The sequence below is a fragment of the Dermacentor silvarum genome, unplaced genomic scaffold (genome assembly GCF_013339745.2).
Source record: "Dermacentor silvarum isolate Dsil-2018 unplaced genomic scaffold, BIME_Dsil_1.4 Seq34, whole genome shotgun sequence".
Classification (NCBI taxonomy): Eukaryota; Metazoa; Arthropoda; class Arachnida; order Ixodida; family Ixodidae; genus Dermacentor; species Dermacentor silvarum.
Window position 1 is genome coordinate 27,148 of NW_023606080.1, and position 27,140 is coordinate 54,287.

The 27,140-nt window shown below is 44.2% G+C and overlaps 1 protein-coding gene across 1 annotated transcript; it reads right to left on the bottom strand.

The window, feature by feature from the left end:
- Positions 1-1,882: 1,882 nt before the first annotated feature.
- On the bottom strand, positions 1,883-27,140 carry LOC119434951 (inaD-like protein). Its single transcript, XM_037701952.2, has 6 exons — positions 26,156-27,140; positions 19,411-19,685; positions 18,495-18,578; positions 15,378-15,584; positions 13,916-14,127; positions 1,883-9,009 (listed from the first exon to the last, which is right to left on the bottom strand). The coding sequence occupies exons 1-6, from the start codon at positions 26,265-26,267 to the stop codon at positions 8,640-8,642; spliced, it is 1,260 nt and encodes a 419-aa protein (XP_037557880.1). The 5' UTR covers positions 26,268-27,140; the 3' UTR covers positions 1,883-8,639.

Genomic DNA, 27,140 nt, shown 5'->3' on the forward strand with positions numbered 1-27,140 from the left:
TTGTCATTGCACAGGAGCACCCGATCACCACTCATATCGTCGGTGAGACGCTAAGAGCGCACATTCGACACATTTCACGGCTACCATCCCATCATTTAGCCGATTTGCCATTGCGAAGACCACAGGCTACATTCTGTAGTATTGTGACAAGACATCACGCCTCCATACCATCTGGCTTCAAGCCTGCGAAACGCCCAACATCGGCATGGTGGTGCCTCCGGCGAATTCACGTGTGCCTCTCAGTTCCTGGGATTAGCAAAAAGGCAGACTTCTCAACACTAGCCCTGAAGCAATTGTCTCTGCTTGTCATCAACGAGTATTATTTTGACCGCATACACATTTATACGGACGGTTCCAGCATTTCCAACAGCTCTACCGGAGCAGTAGTTATTCCATCGGACGCCGTCACTTTGCAATTTAAATACTCGCACAACACCACGTCTACAACCGCAGAACTTGCGGCTCTTCAAGGTGCACTCAATTACGTGCTCCAGCAGCCTCCAAATCGTTGGGCCATTTTCAGTGATTCTAAAGCAGCTCTACAAACTCTGCAGTTTTCCCTATGACAAGCGTTACACGAGCAGCTAGTGCACGAAATTAGGTACGCTCACCATCACGCTCTCGAAGAAGGACACGATATTGTATTTCAATGGTTGCCGAGCCATTGTGGAATTGTCGGCAACGACAGCGCAGATGAAGCAGCACGCTCGGCTCATCACAAACATCAGCTGGTTCCTATACCTCTCTCAAGAACGGATGCTGCACGGCAACTTCAATCGATTGCTCGCCATATGACACTTCTGCGATGGAATTCACCGGGTTTCACCAGCTCACGTTTGCTCTCTCTTGACCCTAACTTGCGACTTCGCCTACCACCTGGACTCTCCCGTCGTGAAACAACTTTACTGTGTCGCATGTGGTTGGGTGTCGCATTTACCAATGCCTATTCGTTCCTAATAGGGATGGCCAACAGTGCGGCGTGCAATTTGTGCGGGTGCGACGAGACTCTCGAGCACCTTCTGTGTCACTGTCCATCTTTTGACACTCAACGACGTATTCTCCAAGCTAAACTCAACCTGTTAGACAACAGAACGTTCTCGGATGAAAAGATTCTTGGGCCATGGCCTATGCATTCTTGCATGCAAAAGGCCACAAAAGCCCTTCTGCAGTTCGTGAAGAGTACTGGATTGTACGAACGCTTGTGACAGCGGAGATTCTTCTTTGACTATCTCTGCGAATGACTGACTCCATTTTTTTTTCTTTGCTCTCTTTATCTATTTTTCCCCTTTCCCCCTCCCCATGTGTAGGGTAGCCAACCGGGCACGTCCTTGGTTAACCTCCCTACCTTTCCCTCTTCGTTTTTTTCTCTCTCTCTCTCTTGTACAAAATCGTCAAAATCGTTTCAGGGTCCCTTTAAGTGACTGTAAATTTATTTGCTTTGAAGCATTTTACCAGTGATTATAAAATAAGTTACTTTGCATATACCTTACTGGAATATATACAACTTATTTGCGTAATACTTTTAGGCAGTTTCTCATGTTCCGTTTTACCAGCTCCACGTTAGACATCAGCTATGAGTTTGTATGGCTGCAGCAGTGATTGCAGCACCAGCGCTGGTAGCCTGCGTGGGCAAGTCACAGAACACCGAGCCAGACTCAACCGCGCTCAAACGCAGCAGCAACGCAGCTCCCGCACAGGCTGCGTTGCTGCTGCGTTTGAGCGAGGCTGTGAGTCGGCATATAGAGATCCATAGTGCTACCGAATGGTGCGAGAACTCGCTTGTACAGCTTTGCTGCTGTCGCTGTCCTTGATGCATCAGTTGTCACATCGAAATACAAATCTGTGGAGGAATATTCCGGCAGAAAGCCATCAAAACAGACCATTGCCACACCATGACATTTTATTTTAAGTCTTCGTGAAACAATTCCATTAAACACTTGCTTCTAGCATCGAATCAACAGAGTTCTCTGGGCTCCCCAAGTGTGCCTTAATTTTGGCTGGAGTAATACTTAGAATGAACACAAGCACCGGACACCACAAAGAAATTATGCAGCGAACAGGGCACTGAACAGTGGCCAAGTGTTTCACTGATAACAACAGCAACGTACCGATTAACAGAGCGGATGCAATAACGAGATGAAATAAACAGTTTATTCCTTCCCTTTCTTTTTTGTTTTTTAAATTGTTTATTTGCGTGCCAAGCAGAAAACAAATTTTGATGAATTCTTGCGCCTTTTACCTTTCCTGTCACTGTGCATTGCTGCTGTTAGCGAGGAGCGCTGCAAGGGACACAAAAAAGATATTACGTTGATCTCAGTTAATACATTACACTTTGCAACTATAGATAGACTAATGTTACTCAGTGTGGCACAACTGCACACAAAGGTGTGAAACCAGTGGCAAGCAACCTTGAAATTTTTGCATGGAGAGCTTCTATGATGACTAAGATTTTGTCTCCTTTGTGCTGTGGAAGTGTTTACAAAAAAAAAAAAAAAAGCGATGAAGTGTCATTAAAAAGTAAGCAGACTGACAATCTGGCACCTTGACGTGAATAATAAGCCTCTAAATATGCCCCCCCCCTCCAAAAAAAAAAAAAAAAAAAATTTTAAAAATATTTACCATATGGTCTGGGTGAGGAATTCGAACTTCTGAACTTCAACCTTCATTTATTCCACTAATAACCGACTGCCTATGTAAACAAACAAAAAAAATGTTGACATGACCATCTACCTGTAAACCAATTGTTGCTCTCTAGTGTTTCTTTTGAATTTCCAAGCCAGTGCAAGATCAATTTCTCAGTCGCATTCTGCACTTGTGCTCATCCAAGCATTTCCCCAGCCGTGCATTGTCAGCCCGTACTGGCAACTCTGCACCAAGCAGGGGCAGTTCGTATGCTAGCGCATAACCAAATGAGCACTGAAAAGCTGATACACATCTGCTTAACAGCCAGGACCAAACACATGATAACAGCATGCTCAACCCGGATAATCTGGCAACAGGATAACGTGACAAGAAGCATATGCTCACCTCCCGCACATGATACACACACAAGATGCTATTGCAGCAGGATGTGTCTGGCCAGCTGAGCATGAGAGCACAAAAGAGCAGAAAATGTGATGCTATCTACAATGTCGTTGGCATGTACGCTCTCGGTGCTTGAAGCACGGATGCTTGATTAACGTGGCGACGGAAACAGGGCAACTCCGAAAGTGCAGCAAAAGCAACGCGTCTTTGAAACAGCCGGCCAAGAACAAGCCCTCGCTGCAGTTCTCGGCCATGAAAACAAAACAAAATGTGGTCACACTTTCTTGCCGAGAACCCCACCTCCAGCTTCTTACCAAGCACAACTTTTAACACAGTTTCGCTGCACGTATGTAGGCTGCCCAGTCTGCAAATGGTGCAGAATTTGATTGTGCTGTGACACTGTAGTTTCGGAAATACACATCTACGTACCTTTGTGTGTTGCGTGTAATCGCAGTGTTCTAGCACGTGAGATGTGCTAAGAACCGTGTGTTGTATTGAGAAAAAGTCAATAACGAGTATATGGTGTCAAAACGTAATGACTAGGGGTGTGCGAATGTTGGGAATTTTGAATAGCACTCAAACGTTTCTTTCAATACGATGTATTTGATTAGAGAATTTCATATATAGTTTCTCCGAGTATTCGAGTACGTAAAGAGTTACTATGATTATTGCATGCTGCCTGCCACGGAAAAGGACTTGTGCCTATGGCACACCGGCCACTGTGCCCGTTTTTAAGCCAACCAAGAGCTTTGCTGGTCTTTCATGTCTTGCTAGTTCATAACCTTCCTAGTTGCCCAAACCGCCAGCATTTCATGTACTCATATAAATAAATCAGATTTACTTTTGAATATTCTCCCTCAGTGCCTTTTTCTACTGTTAGAAGCCTAAAGTACCCAGCATTCAACTCAATGTTAGAAACACTCTTTTTCAAATACAGTAGACTTCCGGTAACTCGAATTCGGTTCATCTGAGTTTTCGGTTAATTCAACCCCCCCATGACAGTCCCGGCCGGTGCCCATGCATGCTATGGGCCAAAACTTTTGTTATTTCAATTCTTAAATTTGCCTTTGCCACTTAATACGAACTTGATTCATCAGCACGTATGTGGATGGCTCCAAGGGTGACCAAACTCGAGACCCTAATGGTGGCAGCATCTGTCTTGATGGCACTAAGGGACAGTAAAGGCGTCGAAGACATGTAGTCCCTCGCCAAAAATGCTGATTTTTGCCCTGCGTTTAGGAGATTTTTAAGAGAATATGGCAGATCACAAGTTTTGCGTAGGGTTTCAGCTTTTAATTGGGGATGTGCGAATAGTAAAATCTTCTAATTGAATCAAATAGGAATATTAAAAAAAAAAGATGGTCTTCGAATATCAAATATTTGATCACTTTTAAACAAAGGAACGTATAAAAACTCCTGTGTAGTCTTCTTGGCAACAGAAGGCTTACTTAGGTTATTTGATACATTTAATGCCGTTATCAATGGGATTTCAGGTAATTTAAGAAGCTTGTAATTGAGAACAAAGGAAATGCGAGTATATCTGGCACACTATGGCAATGACAGCAATTAAACGAACAGAAAGCACGTCAGCAGACACACATAGAACTGTAGTGCTCATTAAAAGAGCGAAGCTCATTACCATATAGTATTGCACAGTGTTCTAAAGGAATCCAAGCATGGTGACATTGCCCAAATAATACGTAGATTTGGCTAAATCTGGAGAGAAAATTTGCAGGCTGCTTAAGGTGAGACATGCACATTTAACAACTGAAAACTATTGTGCATAAATGATTTGTCCCATGTGCTCGCTCAAGAACTTATACATCTGCGCAACAACTGTGGTTCTCCTGTGGCAGTATCATTCGAAAGACTCTACGACTGATAGAAGTGGAGAAGTGTTTAAAGTCTCTTGTAGACTTTAAACACTCTGTCTGTCTGTTAATTATTGTTGGAATAAAACAAACATTCGACAACTCCGAACAGGGAACTCTCCAATCGAATACGAATCAAATAGCACGGACTATTGGATTTGTATTCAAAATTTTCAATGTATTCGCACACACCCCAAGTTTTAATCAGCAAAACTAATTCGAAAGATGAGTTGTTTTGCATAAGCTAGTGGCAGGAAAGTTGCGTCATGTCTTCTTGGCACTCCAGAAAAGCGTGCGTTGCAAGAACAGGCCACATGGTTACTCTAGCCGTGGGCCATCATCCCATTGGCGATAGTAATGGAACGGTAAGAGAAATTCAGAATATAAGACGCAATGAACCACAATGAAGGCATGATGTTGTGGTCCATAGACAGTGATCAAAAGCTGTCCGAGAGTGACAACAATTGACATGAGTAGTAAATAAATTTCGATTCTGTGAAGGTAAACTATGCAGTTTTCACCTTATTTCTTATTGCCAAAACGGATGCATGCTGCATTTTTGTTAGAAAGTCGAGCACATACGCATTAAAACATTGCTTACTAGTATGAGCCCATAAAAACTGGGTGCGCATTAGAATCGGGCACACACTGTCAAATGAACACGGTGCGTCTGCACGTATTTTGTGCCTTTTTTTAATTCAACCCGGCGAATAATTCAATCAGTTTTATCAGTTTCACCAAAGGTAAAATAAACGGAAGTCAACTGTACTGTTCTTTGATATGAAAATTTCACCATTCGAACACCCCTAATGATGACCCTTGGAAAACATTCGATTTCCTGGCCTCGCATAGAGCTCTAAAAACTTATTTCGGTGTGTCACATGTGTAGTTTTCTGCAGTGAACTGTGACAGAGCAACTTTCCATAGACGTATACTTCACCAGTTGTATGTACGTGCCACATCTGCCATGACGCACTTCAATAACACATGAACCAGACACTGTCTCGAGTACGACAATGTGACACGCTCCAATAAGATGGCACCAACTCGTAATGTTCATGCTCTAAATGGTAGTATATGACGAAAGAAAAACCCTAGTACATTTTGCCAATGTAGATTGCCCTAAAGCATCCTCTCGACAGTTACTAAAAAGAGATGGAAATGAGACTGACACATCTGTGTCATGTGTGAAGCCACATGGCACGTGAAACCACAGTCACTATAGAAAAAGAAAACCTTAAAATCTTGGGAGCAACTATGAGACAAGGGTTGTCGGTCAAGTCGGGCTCTTGACGTCAAACATAAAAATGTAATAAAATGTAGTGGTGATGGTCATAACTGCTACTGCTACGCTATATTTCGTTAGGAATCAAGTTGCACGGCCTTTCTTCTGGTTCACAAGCACCGCAAGACAGACACCAACTCTGCAACCTTCACACACTATGCAAAATCACAGTTCTTGTGAGAAATCAAAACTCGAGGGCAAGGCGGCATAGTAATCAAATAATCGTAAGTGCAGACAGCTTGCAATTTCCGAAATCGAAACTTTGCAGCAATGAACACTACGTACACAAGATGTGCAGTTACCTCTTGATTTTTTTTTTTTTTTTTATCAGGACATGCCATGGCCTTCATGGGCATTCACAATCTTTTTACACAAAAAACAGCACATTCAATGGACACTATGCCCCAACAATGCTCTTATAATAAAAATCGTAAATGCGGTGGTACAGATTACAATAGAAACTTGATTAAGCAGCTGATGATTACACCATACAGCATTCTATGCACGAGATTTTTCAATGACAAGTTACATAACTGCATATTTGGTTCTGTGGTTCTAAACAGCACTTTATTATTGACACCTTTAACTTTAGACCAAGCTCACTTTGCTGAGGAAAAAGAAAGAAAGCCTTTATGTTAAAAGCTTCCGTGAAGAGTCTTCTCTGGGCTTCTTGAGCAGCAGATACGATATGCAATTCGTACTTATTTGGTCCTTGACTGCTTTTAAGGAAGGAAACGACCGTGGCACCAGCCACAACCCCCTTCGCATGCGTCCATGCCAAATGAATAACTACACCGGATTTTGGCAATTACTAATTTCCTTTCACCGCCTGGCATTACCAGAACAAAGGCAAGTGATGGGAGATTTTGTTTAAGGCGTTAATGAAGAACTGCGATGTTTGTTCACTAGATGAACTCAGGACACAGAATCTGGTGCCCTTCGACTGCTGCTTACCCGACTCCAGTATGTCACCAGTGCAGAGTGCACTCTCCGAGTGTCCATGTGTCTATGTGTGGAGTGTTTCGACGTGTGCAACTTGGTTTTGGTCCCACTGAGTGCAAAGCTGCAAGAAGGGTGGCCCGAAACATGGCACCGGAAGATAACTACCGTGACGCTCTGCACAGGGCACCAAAGTGCTCGAAAAGTCGCCCCCATAACCCTTTCGTGCAGTACTTCTCTCGCGACGAACCATCTCAAAGGGTACAAACAACAACATGATCCGGAAAGATGAGTCGCGCCGTCTAGGCAAGTATATCCGCCTGCCAGGAAAATGCCACAACACAGCCAACGTATTCACCGGTGGTGGAGGGATTGACCGACTCGACTTCTATGGTCCCATGTAGCATCTCCTAAAATTATAAAAAAAAAGAACTACACTATTCCGTGTTTTGGTGAAGAAGAAAGGAGTGACGGCCATGCATGCGTGCAAATGTGCCTTGCACGTCCCGATGTTAGTCTCGCTTGATTACACTAGTAGCCTGTCGGAGGGCCTCATACACCTCTTTGTTCCACCTCTGCCAAGCTGCTAAAGCAGATGCACATTTGTTCTTGGCATGTCAATCAGTTTCTTTGAGGTTGTTTGCGCAAATTTGGCGCGCTAAGCTTTGTTTCACGTGCAGTGGGCCTTCTGCTTGAGACTCGTTGATGAGCTTTGCATGCATTCAGACATAGCCGCTCTCTCACTGAAGAAGCAGAGGATGGAAATGCAAAAGCATCCAAGAAGTAACGGGAGAGATGCCATGGCCTTCAACAAGAGAAAATGCTTCTTTGAACACTATCGAACAATGCAACAAGCACTCCGCAGTTCTTGACTTCACCACGGCACCAGTTTCTAGATGATGCAACGGTACAGGTGATAATGTTCCAACTAAAATGACAGTAACAAGACGCTAAAAGAAGGTGCGAGGTAACTACAGTGAGACTGGTGAAAGATTAAAAAAACAAAAAACACACACACACACACACACACACACACAGGGCAATGACACAACTTCAATGGCACCTGCAAAGCCGTGGCTTCCGCATGATCCGGGAACCTGCCCGGAAGGAAAACAAGAAATTCACGCACTCACTTCAGTCACATACGCAAAATTAAGAGACATATTGTTTTCCCCCCGTTCATCTGGATAAAGGCACGCTTGACACAGCTGCATGGATTGTGTTTGTAGGAGTGTTAAGATCAAAACAGAGATGGAGAAGAAAGCGAGCTGTACCCTTGAAAACGTATGCACCACAGGCGTGCCTGTTCTTGCAAAGACTAAAGATTTCCCAAGCGCGTTGGGTGGGCAGTGGCTTCTTTTTCACTTCAGAGTTGTTTTTTTTCTTTGCGCAAGGAAAGGCTTCACGAGGCCTTGCTAGCGGATAACACTGCTGCCACAACATGCGCAAAAGAAAACACTTCAAAGTTGTTGCACGCACTTCACTGTGTGGCACACTGCACAGTGTGTCTTTTAACACCATCACGACAATTGATCAGTCACGGTGAACAGCGACGCTGGCGGCGTGGTTGCCGTAGGACTTTGCGCAGGGCTCGGAGCTGCTGTCTCTAGGACCGACGTGTCGAGAACAACGAGTTCGACAGTTCCACGGGCATCACGAAGGAGTTCAACGGCTTGCTGGTGCGACAGTCCTTCCAGCGAGTTGCCGTTGACCGACAGAATAGCGTGTCCGCGGCGTAGTCGGCCGTCGCGAGCCGCGGCACCTTCTTCAAACACTGTCTTCACGTAGATAGGGAGATCGCCGTGCGGCGACCCTGCACCGCCAACAATGCTGAAGCCCAAGCCTTCCGAGCCTCGCTCCAGGGTCACAGTCATGGGTCCGTTAGCAATGCTGCATGCAAAAAAAGTGACAACAATGCAATGCACATTAAAATGCATGCATTGCACGTGTGAGCCTACGGTTCCTACAAAAGGGCTAACTTGTTATGCCTTTAGGTTTTGTGTGCCTGCACAGTTTCAAGTAAAGTAAATAAAGTTGAGCTGGCTTACAATGACTTGCTTTGCAAAAAGTGTTCGCTGTTAGGAAGATTCATTACAGTTTTACCTGTTCATAGAACAACCAATCAGGAAGGCTACAAGCTGCAGGATCAATAATGTTTGATGTCTACAACTAATGCAGGTGGTGCATATCACGGCATGTGGCGTGCAGTGGCACATGCACCACCTGCATTAGTTAAACAAAGTTCTTGGTCAAACGTTGGTCCAATTCAATGCTTAAAAAATTTCAAATAAATTAAACACAGTTGAACCTCGTTAAAAAAAACAGGACAAAAATAGCAAAATAGCTCGATATGGCCGAAATTCTAGGCTTGTGCAAATATTCAATATTTTTAATATTCAATTGAATGTTATGTTCTTCAGTATTTGCTTCTACTTGAATATTCAAAATGTTTTAGTATTCCGGATGAACAAATATAGTGTGGGCATTTATAAAGTTATTCATTGTCATCTGTACATGATCATCACATGGAGTTCACATGGGGTCCTTCTTCATTATCGCTTGTGGGGCTTTCTCTTGAGTGCGAGCTGTGCTTTGGGCGTGGTCGGTTCGCCGCATCTCCGACGCATAATAAATGTCGTGATAACTGCTGCGTCACAAGTGGTGGAGGTGCGGGGTAGTCGAGGCGGGAATAATGGTAGGTGTTGATCACTTCTTTTATGAATGAACTTAGGAGTTAAAGGGTTAAGAGGAGGCTCTACCTTGGGGCCAACCGTGATTTCTCAATTCAAATTACATGTGAAAAGCAGGAATGCTCTCAGTAGACAACCACTGAACACACTTGAAGGAAATTTGTTGAAGAGAAAGCTGAATTCTAGTGATGGTATGAAGGATAATTTTATTTATTGTCTCAAATTTTTTTATAGAAGTTGCCGAAAATCAGCCCGTTCCAAACCAATTAAAGCATGATGTTTACAAATGCGTAACTATGGACCAAAAATGGATATTGTAATACCCTAAACTGAATCTGTTAGAGTACTTGATGCGGACAAACATGATACACAAGTTTGTGTGAATCTGACACAATGTTCATGAGGGTTTTGCAAAAGTCCTACTCGCAAATTAGTGGTATATTTCAGGGTGGTGTTGTAATACAGCTATTTTTTCTGCTTTAGATGTCTCAGCAGGTGAACTTTGCAGAATTAGGATATCTTTTTTATTTCCAAGTTAGGAGAGTTGCATTTATCTTTGTGACTTAAAACAACTACTGAAAAAAAAAATTGCATGGCCCAAATAAAAATAAACTTTGCAGTCTTGTAACTTTTTATTTGAAATGCTAACAAAGTTCATTAAATTTAGTAAGTGGATGTAGAGCTAAACAATTTCGCTGTTCCCTTGAATTTAGATAGGAGCTCCTGGGGTAATCCTTCCTCTTAAAACAACTTCGACCAATGCAACAAGCTGCAGCACATAATGTTTGATGTGAAGAGGTGAACGACTAAGTGCATTTAGTACTTACCTTGAGATTCCTATATGCAGCATAGAGAAATGAGCACAAGACATCTCAGTCAATAGGGGCTTCAAATCCACAAGCAAAGAAATTTGATAACAATTCTAGTCTGTTTCTGATGCGACAATTTGGTATTCAACAGGCATGTTTCAGCTCCAGGTGTTTTGCCAGTTCTGAGCCAATTAGGAAGCCCTAGAGGAGTGCTAGTGCTGGATGACTTGACACTGTCTCCATATTTCTTTTTTTTTTCCTTCTGAGGTTTTATTCAGTCTCATATGCAGGCTGGCAACTTCTCATTAAAAAGAATAGTTATGGGCTGTCCTTTTTGATGGCATGATTGGAAGTGTTCTCCAATGACAAATCCTCATTGGACCATATATAAATAACTTAAAGGGACACTTATGTGCAACACTAAATTAGTGTAGACCAGTAAAGCATTCTTTCAAAACTGAAAGGAAAAGGTTTAATCAAAATTGTCGCAGTTTCGCCCGAAAGGCAAAGCATCAATTGCGATAGCAAATTAGCAGAGAGCTATTCGGAGTAGGGATAGTAGTTTTATCGGCTGCATAAACTTGGACACATTCGCTTTCTAACTGAATTGACATCGCGCACAAGCAAACATGAATAGATCACACTGAATGACTGCAGACAACGACTGTCAAAACGCTGGCAGCAAGCGCAGCTGCCGCAGCGGGCGAAGAATCGTGCGGTCTATCGCTTCAACGGAAACTGAGCGGCGAATGCACAGCGCATATAAAGGTCAGAGCTGTGTGGAGATAAGAGACGGTGCGGGCGACCGCCACCACAGCCAGTGCAAGCGTATTTGTTGGCAGAGTAGAAGCTGCTCCCCCCCCCTCCCTCCCGCGCTGCCTTCCCGCTTTTTTGCTTTTGCGTGGGAGATTGAGTGGCCAGTTCCCCTTGCGCATGGTTGCAAGATACGCCTTTGGTGCCGTAGCACAGCGTCGCCCCACCTCCCTCCCTCCCATACCTCCACCGCCTTTCGCACGACGGTTGCGTTTGCTTTCCGCCGTGCGTTCGCTCTCGGTGATAGCGGGCGTCCCCCGTGCGCTTTCACTCGCGCATACGGCGAGCGGCGACGATTTTATCGCCCTTGGAGTCTATACGGAACCTCAGGGCGACGGCGACAGCAGAAATCCGGTTGAAGTGCCCATATAATTGCTATCGCAATAATAATTTTAAAATATGACGGCCAAATTTCATTTTCTTTCAATTTTGCATCAAAATCCAAGCACCTGTACATCAGCATGACGTGGATTCCAAAGAATTTTTCCTGAACTATTTCGGGCCTTTTTCTGTGCAAGAAACGGTTATCAACACATGCTTATTTGAGGTTAAGTGTGACACAAAGAGGCGTTCCCTTTTTCAAAACATTAAGTGCTAACTGCAAGTGACGAAACAGATGGCAGACTGCATTGTTGGCTACTTTACAGCTCCTTGTTTGTGATTCAAAATTGTGGGGGCGATGGTCACTATTTGGGGCTTTGGGCAAGAACCAGGAACCGATCTCACCAAGCATGCAACGGCCTGCGGCTGCCTCCTGTAAAATGAGCACCTCTCCCATGCCCAGAAGTAGACATAAACATAGATGAATATGATTGAACAGCTGTTCATACATGAAAATACCTTTCTTTCTTTTTTGTTGAGATATTTCAGTTGATTTTGCTGTAGTGACAAATCCTACGCCTTATTAAGTGTTTTTTAAATCTGTGAAAGGATAATATGCTGCCACCATTGTTGCTTGTGTGTAGGGGTGTGTCAATAGCAAATTTTGAGTTCGAATTAAATACGAATCGAACAGTACCAGAAGACACAGAAGACATCCTACAGTATTTATAACATTAGAAAGTTTCTATCATTACATGGCATGTTATGGAGTGTTTGTTAAAAGCATAAATGGAGCATTAGGAAAAAATAAGAAGTTTGTCTGTACACACAGCTCTTCGAAGAGTGCAAATGATCGCTGCTCAACCGGTCAAGCCTGGCTCTCTGAGTGACGTAGCTTACTCCACTACGTAGGCTCTCATGTCTTATGCCTATGCTATGCCCACGGGAATGAAATTTATCAATTTCACGTCAGATTGCTCACAGCTGATGCTTCAAAATATGCGAAAACTGTCAAAGAAATATTCGTACTTACGAACAGTGACTATTCAATTTGGAGAACAAATAGAAAAAATATGCCATTCGATTCATTATTTTAAAGTTTAGAATTTTTGCACGCCCCTACCCAACTGTACAAGATATTAGGGACAGGGACCTAGTTATGTGCAGACAAGTACGTTTAGACCCTGGTTTTGTCTTTTCTTTTTGTCGTATTTTTGTCCATGTACGTCTCAAGTGGGGTACGTACATCGCACGAATGTGTGCATACAGTGGAACAGGAAAAGCCGTGAGGCACCACGAATGGAAGTGTACCAGGTGTTTAGTTGACCTGCTTCCCTCTATCAATCAGCTGCAGAAACAACCAAAGTGAGGGCCAGGCATAATGCCTTTCAGAGCTGCCTGTCGCACATGGAGAGACACAAGACACAACCTGTTGGACCATGGCATTGAGAGGGCTGCACCTTTGCTGCCCTCTCATTCTAGCTACAGACTTGCCTAAACTGAAGTTAATTGTTTGACTATAGCTTTGTCCATGTAAACTAATCACCTGAGGAGACACCACACTGCTAGCCGAACTCAACATTGCATCACATGGACGATGTGCATGCGGGGTTGCTAGCCCTTGTCCTACTTCAAATGTTTCTGGAGTGTTTGAGTGTGCTCAGTGTGAGCGGAGTAACCTTGGCTAGCTGTAATCTGCATGTCATCTATGCCTGCCGCCTGCTGCCCCAAGACGCAGTCGAGTCACCTCGGGCGACGGAGATGCCTGTGGCCAGTTCGGCTCAGCGGTTGTCTACGTCCGGCTAATGAACTCTCGACAGCTGCGAATGGAGCCGGAAATAACAAGTGGCTGCTGCTGCTCTTTTGACGAGAAGGTGTGCCGGTGCTAGCGACACTTGTTCATACTGACTACTACGTCACATCTAAAGCTTGATGTTTATTTGCATTACGGAGTCCTGGCCTGGAGACGTGCCGTCAAGTCTGCAGACAATGCTGTGCGTGGATCGTTTGAGCAGTCTGTAAGGTCTGCAGAGTGTACCACTCAGCAAGCGACAGAAGCCGGCGCTATAAAGGTGACACAGTGATCACAGAAGCTAGTGGAGAAGAACAATCATGATCAGAGTTGTCAGCGAGGAGAAGAAGAATGAAGGGTGGAGTACTCACGAGTCCGAACGCGAGACGGGCACCTGGGTGGCGCGCTGTGAGGGTGCCCGGCGCAGGCGCCCCACACGCAAACAGATGCGCCCCATGGTGGTCTTGAGCAGGGCGGCCGCTTCCTCCTGGCTGGCGCCCGCCAGGCTGTGGCCGTTTACCTCCAGAATTTGGTCGCCCTGGCAGAGGCGGCCGTCCAGCTGTGCTACTCCACCACGTACCACCTGCCGGGGTGCCATGCACACATCACTCGCAGCTTCACCGATTCTAACAAGCCATCACCGTCATTACCAGAGCCCTTAAAGGGACACAGAAGGCAGGCACTGAATCAACATAGCATGCTATGCAGAAGACTCCCGTTAACTCTACCTCGGTTAATAAGACTTTTTGCATAAGTTGAATGCACTGAAACGTCCATACAAGAAACCTTACATTGCTCTGGAAAGAAAACTCGTTCAGTTCGAACTTGAAAGCATGCATCTTCGGTTAATTTTATCCCCACAAACCCACACAGGTGCCCTCTCAGGCGCACAGCAGTTACTATAAGCGTCGAAACAAGGAATTTGGCAGACGATGCTACTGTATCCCTAGGTGTGAAGCTGTTTTATGTAAATTAGTTTTAATCTTTTTGTGGCCAGTGCTTCTTCCGCCCGTGAAGCAATCCATTGTTGCTTTTGTCACGTCACGCTGTGTCACGTCACGCGGTAAAATATGTCGGTACCCATAACACCATGCTGGTTGAGTCGCACTTAAAGAGCAAGAAACAAAAAGAAACATAGACTACTTCAAGAAAAAGAAAAAAAGAAAGAATTTGTTCGTTTTGCTGCTGTTTGTGAATTTGACCGCTTGGATAATTTGACCAAATCTTGCGGTCCTCCAAGGGTTGAATTAAAGGAAGTTGACTGCAGTTGGAAGTCTTGTTTAATAGCACCTTTACAAATCAAACTGGCTACAAGGCTGGTGACTATATCACACTGGCAAAAAGCAAGGACAAACAAACAACACTGTAGTCGGAACACACATGAATAGAGAAGGACCACCATATTGCCACATGTGGTTTTTCTTTCTACTCATTATTGCAATCTGAGCGCAACCTACGTCATGTTTCCACTCTTGTGCAAGAAGCACTTGCAGCACTACAAAAATGATGCAATCACTTCCAAAAATACAGGCCTGTCTTACTGCATGCAAAGCACGCACGTAGTTGCTTTATTACTCATGGTTATAACTGCTGGTGTGGTAAAAAGAAAAGTTACAATTTTCTTAGTTCTCCATCCTGTCGGCATCCATAACATTCATATGATTATAAGAGATAGGAGGTCAAACCTAGAGTAATACCCAACTCTGTCCAGGTGCTCAATGCCTCAGCACAGACCCAACACAGCATCGCATCTACACAGTTACAGCTGACACTATCATCTTGAATAAAAGTTGCAGAGGATATCAGCTCTGTAAATCAGAAGAGAGAACGTACCTCCGAGATAAAGACGCCCGGTGCATTGCGCCGCCCCACAATGCTCAGGCCGAGGCCACGTCCAGCCTTTTTGTGCAGCTCAACGGTGAGAATGTCTTGCTGTGGCTCTTCCTCGCGAAGCACCAGCATCCTCACCACTGACGACGTTTGCCGTAGAGCAGCAATGGCTGCTTCGTGACATGCCTCTCGCAGATCCTCGCCGTTTACCTGCACACATGAGTGAGCCGCATGTAGAGGGCGTTACGCGAAACAGAGCGCATAAATTGATTTGCTCGGTCAACGGAGAAAAGCCAACACCCCAAAAACGTGCTGCTTGACCAACATAAGATGGCGACAACCTTGCTCCAGAAGAGCAACCAATGCCCTTCGGCGCTAGTGGAACTTCGGTGCCAGTGAAACTTCGGTGCTAGTGGAACTTCGGTGCAAGTGGAACTTCGGTGCCAGTGAAACTTTGGTGCTAGTGGAACTTCGGTGCAAGTGGAACTTCGGTGCAAGTGGAACTTCGGTGCAAGTGGAACTTCGGTGCTAGTGTCTTCAGAAGCTGCAAGCAGGGTGATTCAGGCAGCATGGGAATGATCGTTAGTACATGGACTTGCTTAAACTTTGTTCTCATGTCTTCTAACAGCTTTGCGACAAAATGACCATGTTCAACAAAATTTTGCATTACAAATGCCAGACTTTGCAGCGGCTATGCATGACCAGAGAGCCTTAGTGCCTTCCGCGTTTAGAAAAAATAGGATTGCTTTATAATTTAAGCCAATAAAGGCAGACGAAGTGTAGTAAACAAAGCCACAAGAACACCTGAAGCCACGTGCACGATCAGACAAATCCACAGCCGAATGATCATAGTGCCGCGGAGTTCGCTCTAGCAATTTTAGTAGGAAACTCTATGCTGATGCCACTGCCACCCTTGCTTACTCCGCTTCTCATGTGCAATCCCCAGCTTAAACAGTGCAGTGAGTGTGCAGTCAGCCATCTTCTAGAGGGCAACGTTAGGAGGAATGAACGTATCCCCTACTGAATTGCTCCTGATGTAGCTTCAACGTTGCCATCACAACTACTGTGACTGAAAACTCTTAAAACTAAAGAGAAACACCTGAATCAGTTTAGACTGACAAAGTATTCTTTCAAAACCCTATCTTCGTTAATTTTGTGGTAATTAAGTGTTTGAACTCTAGAGAGAGAGAGAAAAAACATTTATTGAGCTCAAATGACGGCGTCTTCTCAGACGACGGACGGGGTAGTTCCCTGGTTTCGGGACCCATATACGGCCAGCAGCTCCAGAACAGAAAACGAAAGTCAAAGTTATATTTTGTCAGTGTGACGTCACAGATTTCAAAGTGTTCTTTTCGAATTTAAGTGGTTGTAACTCGGTAGAAGTTCTTGAAACTTGCCAAGTTCAGTGTTTGGCTCTTTCAGAATACAATGCAGTCAATCTTTAGCGATGAATAGTTGAACTAGGCCTGAGCAGACCCTGCCAAATTCCATAACATCATGGCGAGCTGGTGAAGGAACTTCAACGCGGCATCACCACCAGTCTTTTGTTTATGCGTGTTTTCTAGCTTTCCAAGCCTCTTCACATGGTAAGAGTGACTTTTTTGGTATTGCACAAAACTAATTTACTCCTACAGCTTAAATAATTTTTCTTTTTACTTTTTCTTTAATGTTATTTGCAATAGCCCTCCAGATGTGGACCTACCAAGAGTACTTAAAGAGATAAGATGCAGAAATAGAAGCACAGAATGGCTTGGCAGTAATCAGGCAACTTCAGACTGTAAAACCAACTGCATTCTGGGACATCAACGAGCTGCACCGATGCCACGGAATTCTGCTAATACATTCCATGATCTTGCATTTTCCTGGCTTACAACCTGCCACAACGGCGCTCTCACTACAACATTCTAGTCCACAACGTTTTGAGTTCAATTCGCAGCAACAGTAGCCGTACTTCAACAGGGTCAGAGTGCCGGAACACTCATGCATTGATATCCTTTAGGTTGATATCCTTTAGAGTGATATACTTTAGGTTTAGATGACACTCAGATCTAGATGCCTGCGCAATCCTTTGAAGCGGTTTAAGTTTTGAATTAGCATTTTATGAGCCGATTTTTTACTCAGTCACTTGCCTCGGGTGAATCACCCGATGGAATGAAGAATACATAGTACGCGAAACCACCAGGCAAATCAAGTTTATATACATCTGTACTTAGAATACCGGAAATGTCGGAAAATACAGTCACTAGAAGAGAAAGCTGGGAGAGCTGACAGTCATTGAACGTATTGCGGCAACACAAACAATGGAAAGAAGAGAGACATAACTACAAAGGACAAGCACTGACTGACAACTCTTACTTCATAGAAAAAAACGTTAAATGTAAAATCTTTCACAATTCACACCAGTACTTCAATAAATTCTCAACGTTAGTCGCAAGAGCCATCTATTAAAAAGGTCATCAAACATAAAAGCAATCACACTCAATGTTTTGTACGTAGTCTGACATGTTAGTCACTGCTTTGCCCTGTGCAGTTCTATGCTCATTTTTTTTTATTCCTGCTGCTGTCTGAATATGTTCAGTGGCAGAATGTGTAAAACGAGAGACACCAAGATGTTGGGCATTTAGGTATGTAAGCAGGGTTTGTATGGAAAAAAGAGCATCAAGAATGTTGCCACTCAAGATGACGTTTGTATCAGCCAGGCGCTGGTTGCGCTCACGCATAAAGAAATTCACTTTATCACGCAACTTGGGTGATATCACGTTGGCTCTCATGATTCTTGTTTAGTTATTTCTTCTTCACGGTATTGTTTAGCAGAGTTTTTGCAGTGCGCTCACCTCTGTGATACTGCCTCGCTGTATATTTATCTTGGCATTGCTTCAATAGGCTTCATTTGTTAGTGCAGCACTTGGCCTGTCCTCTTCTCTGTCTACGCCCTTTTTTGCACTGCTTTTTTGGTTCCCGCCATGAACACAATAAGAGCATTCTTGCTCTACACAGAGAGTGCTGAGTGAACCCTTGTGCGACACTGAAAGACTTTCTCTTCAGAACTGCTCCTCATAAATTGGCTTTCTCATTGGCGCTACAGTGTTGCAGTTTTGCTTGCGCCGTGCAGCAACTCACCTCCAGAATTTGGTCACCCGGTCGAAGACGACCGTCCATTGCAGCAGCACCATCAGGATAAACTTCATGGATGATGACTGCCCCCTATAGAAGAGAAAAAGCGAGCACCGGACATAGGATTGAGGTCAACTTCAATATTATTATCCTTGAGAACGGGGCACACAAATGCGTGCATGCACACACAGCTGTCGTAACAATATGTTTTGATGCCCCATTGCTGGGACTTGTCGCAATGATTAACTTGCAGCTTTGTTAAGCTTATTCGTAGCCTTGAAACCACGTGGGCAAACAGCTTCCATTATTTGTCGTGTTACTGAGGGGTTTTGACAGCCCTTCTTGCATAACTTTTTGGCCTTAAACAATATAATTATGACGGCATGCCCTTCTGATTCACTGTAGGTCAGGCTGTCACGTGCATTTGGTTAAACTCCCTGCCTTTCCTTGCTTCTTACACTACATTAATTTACAGAGACAATCGCTTGCAATCGTGATAGTGTGCTTTGACCAAGGACCTCTAAATGAGGAACTTATTTTAGAATGCTGACATCACAAGCCATCGCAGCGGAGGGCGACGAGGGCACTGTTGCAGTTTTTAGGGACAACAGACTTGTACAAGTGGCTGTAGCCTGAACAGATGTTTATAGTGCTACAAGTGCTACTGTGCTGTGTGGTGAAAGTGTGCGGTGACAGTGACCGACTGTGATTGTGTATCTGTGCTCCTTTTCTTTCTCTATCTCTAATTTCCTGTCACGTTACCTCCCCCTCCCTACTATCCCCAGCATAGGGTAGCAAACCGGATCTTCCCATCTGGTTAACCTTCCTGCCCCTTTTCCCTTTCTTCTGTCTCTCTCCTTTCTCCCCCTCATCGCAGTACAAATGGTGAACAACTGGACTGGAGATCAGGAAAGCCCCTTACCAGAGGCGTGTCCGAGCCACCGACAATGCTGAGCCCCAGACCAAGTTTCTCCTTGGTGATTTCGATGGCCGTCGGGCGGCCCGGCCGGATGACGTCCGACGCCGGTGAGGTGGTGCCGCTGTCTGGCTTCTGGGCCGTTTGGTCTGGCGTGTGTTCGGCCACAGTTTCCGGCCGCAGTGGGGACAGCAAGGGCGACGGCAGGCGGCCATCCGGAGACGACGGGGATGGCCGGCATTTCGACGAGCAGTGCGAAAGTGCCAGGGAGCCCACCGTGCCTGTTGCCATGACACACAGTTTTAGCAAGGGCACGGGGTGAAAAAAAGAGAGCAATTTAATGACATCAAACATTTCATTCTGAAATGCGCTGAGTGAAACTAATCACAGCAACTAACACAGACACACCAGACAGGACGAGAAACTGTCTGGTGTGTTTACTTGTGTTAGTTTCTGTAAATAGTTTAACTCAGTGCAGTCCAGAATGAATTAAAACCAACTAGCCCAGTCCCTCGCTTTACTAAAGATTTCATCACAGACCATAACACATATCTAAGACTACAGTGCATCAGTGAGGCCTTGGTCGCGTTTTTACACTGCCCCATCGTAAATTAACAACTAGCTCAAACTACTGTTGCAGCAAGTCAAAAATTGCATTAGCAGTCCACATGATAGCTTGTGAGGTCTCACTCTGTTTGCCGCATCTGGTTTTTGGAAATAGAGGCTTCAAATGCTCTTTTCAATTAACTACGTATACGAGAAATTGTGTTTACCCAGTCTGTACCACTGCTTAAAAATTGTTTCCAGGTGCTTGTTGCACTTCAAGCATTACTAAAAAGTAAACACAGAAGCATTGAAAGAAGTGGGTCAACTTGTTGGGCTAACATGCTTGTGGGGTTTTCAGATCACACAATATGTGAACGCAAAAGGAAAGAACTGCTTTAGATAGGGTTGTCAAGAAAAAGCTATGAAAGACTTCAGGTAAATATGCATTATTAGACAGCAAGAACTGTCAACAAATATTCTGGTGATATAAACTTGCAGGTGACCATACTTCTGCCAGTGACGAGTCTCCAGGATAAGCAGCAACCTGCCTCGTGAGTTATGATGAAACAGATTATAGAAAAATGCCGCAATTCATATACAACATAACAGACTATGTCGCACGATAGTGTAATAAATCTCACTGCACACATACAGTCACTCCCCACCTTTGCAAGCTAGTTCGTCGTCATCATCATCATGGCTATCATCATCCTCATCATGAAAGTTAGCTTTTCCAGCCCGCTCAAGCATAAATGCTTTTTTTTTTGTGGGAAAGGGCAGTGGTTACTTAGTGAAGATACATAGATAACTGCATTTGTTGTATATGTCTAATAATATGCACGATCATATTACCTGCTAAATTTGAAGTGTACACAATGCACCATTGAAATCAAAGACTTGACACGGGGACTCAAAGGCTTGCAATCAAAGACGAAACTTGACTTCATGAAATGCAGTCAAAACTCATTGTAACAAAGTCACATTCGGCATGAAAATACCTTTGTTATATTCGATGTTGGCTACAAGCATTTATTCATTACGCACTAATATCATCAGGAAAAATTATACAAGACTTCAGTACACTTGATAATTCATTATATCTGTGGATTGACCTTTGACTGTAAATGTCAGAGAGGCAGCAGAAAATTAAACTGAGTGGTGAAACGAGGCAACCTGTGGTAATACAATTAGTGCGGTTGGCATAGTACAACTGACGAGCTTTAGGAGATGTCCTTTTTGTGCAGCGGGCTCGGCTATGCTCCCACCAATGGTGGTGAATTTTAGTTTGGTATGTGTTGAGTGCTGTTCGCAGTCTTTAATTTCTGCTCGCCAGTCCCTGTATTTACGTCCAATCTGGCTGCTGTTTATATTGGTTTTACATGTTCTGATGATTCTTGCAGTAAACTTCAGTTGATGTTTACCAGTCTACGCTGGCATCTTTTTCCTTTGTTTTGGTCCTATTGTGCTGTTCCAGTCGTGGACGTACATTAACTTCACCAATTTTCATTTCTTCTTTACCAAGAAAAGCTTTTTCAGTGCTATCAGAAAAAAAAAAGAAAAAGTTCTATGACTTTTTCTATTATTTTTTTTCTCGAAAACAAAGAGCAGTGCCAAAAACAGTGCTCTCATTTAACCCCACAAAGCCCAAACGCCATTCCACATCAAGACAATTAAAACAGCGTGTTCACATTTATTTCTGGCCATGGAGATATGTTTATTGGTACAAGGAAAAACAATTAAATGTTATTGAGTAAACATTAATTAGTATGGCAATTACTTAATTTGTAATTTATTTGCTGTACTATCACGACTGTAAACTTCCTCCAGCACATCAAAAACCCTAGTATGGGCTCTAGTTTAGGTCATTAGCACATAAATTTGAATTTTAGGCATCAAATTCAGCGTATCAAAAATGATACGTTGGGCTTTGTGGGGTTAAACAAAACAGCAAGCTACAAATCCGTTCAAATCATCATCATCATCACCATACTTTCTTCTCCCACCGTAACATTAGAGTTAATACATACCTCCCAACATGTGACAGAGCATGGCAGTATGCCTTTCTGCCAATAATCATATAACCACCCCTGCCACCTCAGCCGACAAACCGGTTGTCATAGAGAGATGACAATGTGACAAGAAATGAACTAAGTAAGTGGAACAATGATGTCAGCCAGCCGCAAGGCGAAACGAGATTACATGCGGAGGCAAGACTACCAAAGGCTAATAGAACTGCAGCTGCATTCTCTATCAATTCCAGGAATATGACTTTCAGTGCGTTCCGATGGCTCAGTCAAACAAAAGTGGATGTAATGCAGAAAGGAATGCCAGACCTGTCATGGGAGTTATTTTCACATTACACAGTTCTCGAAAGCATTATCAGGCTGCCCGTCACTTCAGTGGGGTGCTGTACTGAGCTCAATGTCACACAAAAGCAGATGTAATGCAGAAAAGAATGCGAGACCTGCCATGGGAGTTTTTTTCACATTACACAGTTCTCGAAAGCATTATTAGCTTGCCCGTCACTTCAGCGGGATGCTGTACTAGGCTAAATGTCACATAAAAGCTAGAGTATGTTCGAATATGCCCGAATTAAAAGTACGGGCAGCTGGGTGATGCGTGCTGGCAAGGATGGAACGTCACAACAATTTCATTGTGACACTCCAGTTCTCTGTTTTCGCTTCACTTCGCAACGAGATTGCATTTCACAGCCTGCATCGTACAGTAATACATTTGTCATTCTTTGCTCATCTGTTTCATCCAATCATTTAGTCTAATCATTTAGACTGGTCATCCACTAGAGTTAAAGAAGGGAAGCGCAATCAAGGAAGGCAGAATATTAGGTGGTGTGATTAGATCAGGAAATTTTCAGGCATATAGGATGGCGACAGCTGATGCACGACAGGGGTAATTGGAGGTCGCTGGGAGAATTCTTCGTCCCGCAGTGGACATAAAATAGTTTTTTTCTTCTACAAATGCATATGTAGCAAAAGGGCGGGTAGCAATACATAATCACTATTGTGGTAGTACTGCATCATGGGAACGAAATGGTAGCCACGGATGTTATTTTTTTGCAAGAAAGCGCATTCCAAGAAAAAAAAAAAAAAAAAAAAACACATCCCCAAAAGCATTTTAGTGTGTTACTCTTTGCAAACATTCCCTGACAACCATTCAGGCATTGAACTTGTATTTCACATTCTTGAGCCAACTAGAGTAACAGTTGCAACCGAAGTGGGGGATATTTACGTTTGCTCACCATATGAATCAGCTAGCGCCTGTGCCATTGTGTCTGCTACCGAGATCTTGCACAATGGCTGCACTTCCAAATCAGCGAGTGTAGGACAACCGTGAACTCATGCTGAACTAGCCTTACTGGGGGCTTAAGTTTTGCCCTCAACTAAACTAGCACAGAAAGTGCAGCCAAATCAAAGAGACTTATATATACAAGAAGGAGAGATCTGTTGTCCTGTCGTCTGTGCTGTTGCGATGTCAAACACAAGCCAACTAGCCTAGAACTCTCAAACAGCTACATATTATCAGACAGCACAAGCTACAAGGGCACTTTGCTTTCTTGCTATCACGTCCACAGCCGGTACTGATAGTAAGAGGCAAAGTGCACAGCCAGAGCTAATCAGCGACATTCACTGTAACACCAACAACAATGCCAGACAGCACAGCAATGCAGCAGTTACTCAGAGACTGTTCTCACATGCACTTTCTGAGTTAATCTATATCATGCAGGTAAATGGTTTCAGCTACTACAGCCCAGAGACAGAGAGCTTTCAATTTTGCATGCATTAATGTAAAAAGAAAGAAAGAAATAATAGAAATGAACATCTTATTAATACACCAGATTCATTTATGAGTATTTGTTTTTAACTGGGGTCTATCGAATAGCGAAGTTTATTAATCGAATACGAATATTTAAGAAAAATGGCCTTTGAATACTGAATCCAATATCGAATATTTGCAATTTCCAAGCAAAGTGAAATGTAAAGGTTTCACTGAGTTTGTTTGGCAACAGAAGGCTTCCTTACACCACACAATATATCTGATTCCGTTAACAGCTCAATGTCAAGTCAGCTGAGAGGCTTCCAAATGAGACACAAAGGAAAGCTGATCGTATCTGTTGCACCATGGCAATGACAGTAATGAAAAGGAACAGCAAGTCACCAGATACTCTTAGTAGAGTGTAGTGCCCTTGCTGAGTGAAATACGCGCAATACTAACGCACATTATGGCCTAAATCGAGCAAATAAGTCCATAGGCTGCATAAGGCAAGACAGGCTTATTTACCAACTGGAAGACTATTGAGCTTAATTTATGCACGAGTGTTGCCTACAGGCAACGCTCGTACAGGCTGAGTTAAATTTTGGTGAGACTGAGTCCGAGTGAAGCAAAAAAATTAATTTTTGAAGTTTGAGTGGGTTCTGATTATTTTGCTGACCTACTGTCAATTTCGAAAAAGGCATCGCTAGAACCATGATGTGTGCCATGTTTCAACCGACCGTATAAACCAAAAGGAACAGAACAGCGTGGCTACTGCATTATTGGCAGCACGTTTGGATCTCTGCTGCATCCTCAGGGTCACTGCACTTACACACATATCCCTCACACATATCCCTCACACACATATCAGCTTTATGTACGCCCTGTAGTGTTAGTCCGAAGTCGTCGCAGTGCCGGCAATGCAAGTACTGCTGCCACTAAGTCTAGACATATGGCGCCATGCTTCCATCCCCCTCCTTGTCCTGTGCTTCTCGTTTCCCTCCTAAAACTGTGTCCACTCTTCGTGACTCCGGACACGATGGAGGGAGTTTGGAAGGAAAACGTGGGAAGCCTCGCAGGGAAGTGCGAAGCATTGGGTAAAATGGGAGCACAGCTTTCGCTTTCCCCTTTGTGACGAAGGTGAGACATGACCGGACCTACGGTGGCATTGTGAGAAGCGAGCGAGATCGATGCCAAGTGCCAAGTTTAGTGGGTTCAGTCGGCGTTTGTTTTCAGCCCTCACTCAACCTTCTTTCTCTGTACTGCGGACGCATGCTGCATAAAGTGAGCGTCAACACTGTTGCCTTGTGCGGACGCAGGGCTGTGACAGCCCGAATGAGTGCAAGTCCGTTAGTCTGACTAAGTTGGCCTGCCTGAGTCTGATATCGGTGAGTGCGAGTCCGAGGGAGCTTCGCTGAGTAGAATTTTGGTGAGTCTGAGTTCGAGTGAACACCTCTGAGTAAAATTTTGGTCAATATAAGCCCAAGTGAGCTTGGCTGAACAGAAAATTAGTTCGTTCAAGTGAGCCCGGCTGAGTAAGAGTCTGGTGAGTCTGAGCCCCAATCAGCCCCGCTGAATAACGTTTTGATGAATTTGAATCCGAGTGATCACTAAGGAAAAAAATATATTTTGTAAGTGAGTCTGAGTGAGTTCTGTATATTTTGCTGACTATGTTGAGGACTAATCAGTATTCAGTACAACTCCAGTGCAATATATATATATATATATATAAAGGGCAGCTGGATCATCCACCACAACAATACGTTGGGCATGCTGGTATTCCATACTTGTGAAAACAGCGTGAAACAACGAAGAATGACGAAGAGGACTAGACGGACACAGCGCTGTGTTCGTCGAGTCGTCTACTTTGTCCTTTACTGTTCTGTATCGTTTTCAAAAATATGACAATGCTCCACTCAGAGCGGTTGAGATTTTGCGTGCAATTTCATCACTATGCTCGAGCACACTTCCTCCATGCTGGATTTGGCCTCCTGCAACTTTTTTTTTGCCCACCAAATGCAAACTGGCGCTGTAGAGGCAGCATTTTGGGAGCATCGACACTGCTGCTAAAGCGTGTAGGAGGAGAAGGCCTCCAAGGGTGCTTCCAGCAATGAAAGAAGAGGTGGAACCAGTGCATTGTGTCTAACGAGGATTATTCCGAAGGTCACCACATCGATGCATCAGAAAACGTGCGACGTTAACTGTTTCTAAAACATACTGCACGAACTTTTGGAACGAACTTCGCACTTCATTATGCCTTGCTGCATCCATTCTGTAGCCCTTCATTTTCCGAGAAATGCGTCGACATGGCAAAAAAAACAACAACCAAACATAGATTTGGGAAACAAAGGAAGAGACCCGTAAATTGGGCAGCACTTTCTGCCAAAAACTCTGCCACATGGCGGAAAAGCATTGCCACTGGCCAGATGGTACTTACAAGCAATGTTTCCGAGGGACATCAAGCGGGTTAAGTAGAAGGGCATGCGGCGGCCAAAGGCGGCAAGCCAGAGCCGAAGCATGCAGAGCAGGCAATGAGACGATGCGGGCATTCACGAAGCGCAGGCCCGCCCCATGCATGCAGGCACGCATGGTTTTTCCCACACCGCCACCACGGCAGCAGCAGAAGTGGTAGTCGCGGATGTGGCAGGTAGAGGGCAGCACGGGACAGGGTAGATGAGAGAGAGAGAGAGAGAAGAGAGAAGGCGCCAGCGTGCGCCCGAGCGAGAAAGAGCGTGTTGCTTAATTTGCAAAGGTCCCTGGCCCCCCATAGCATCTATCTACCTCGCTGTCCTGCAAAATGGCTGAAAACTCTCAATGAACTTAAAGCAAAATGCTGGGCTAGAACTTATACCCTTGTCACACGGGCAAACTAAATTGCACTTTGAGCAAGTGCACTTCAGGGCACTGGGTGTCATTTTAGCGACACGCTGCTACACGAGAAAGAAAAGTGTTCTTTCAAACTGGTGGCAATGGAGATCGTCAGTCAGAAGGCAAAGCATATAACTGTTAACTTAAAAATGCGTGCACAAAAGCACCAAGTTGCTTTTTGAGAACTCGTGTCCATTTTGTACAAACAAGCGACGGCGACTTGACCGGTACCCGTCCGAACGACTCGTTCCACCAAACAACTGCACAGCCATTACCCGATGTGGTCGTAAACAGCCTGAGAGCGAGAGTAGTTTTCTGCTGGTGTTTATTTATTTTTATTTTTTTCAGTGTGGCACATTTTATTACCTTGCAACGTTAGCAATTTAAAAAAATTTAATCAAAAACTACTCCAGACTCTTCTTTCAATATTCTTTACTTATTTTTTACTCATTGCTAACGACGCTACACACTTCGCCGACGAGTGCGCTCTGCAGTAATTGTCACTAAGCGTTCCCGTGTGGCAGCCTGCGAATGACACTAGCGGCGAAGTATAC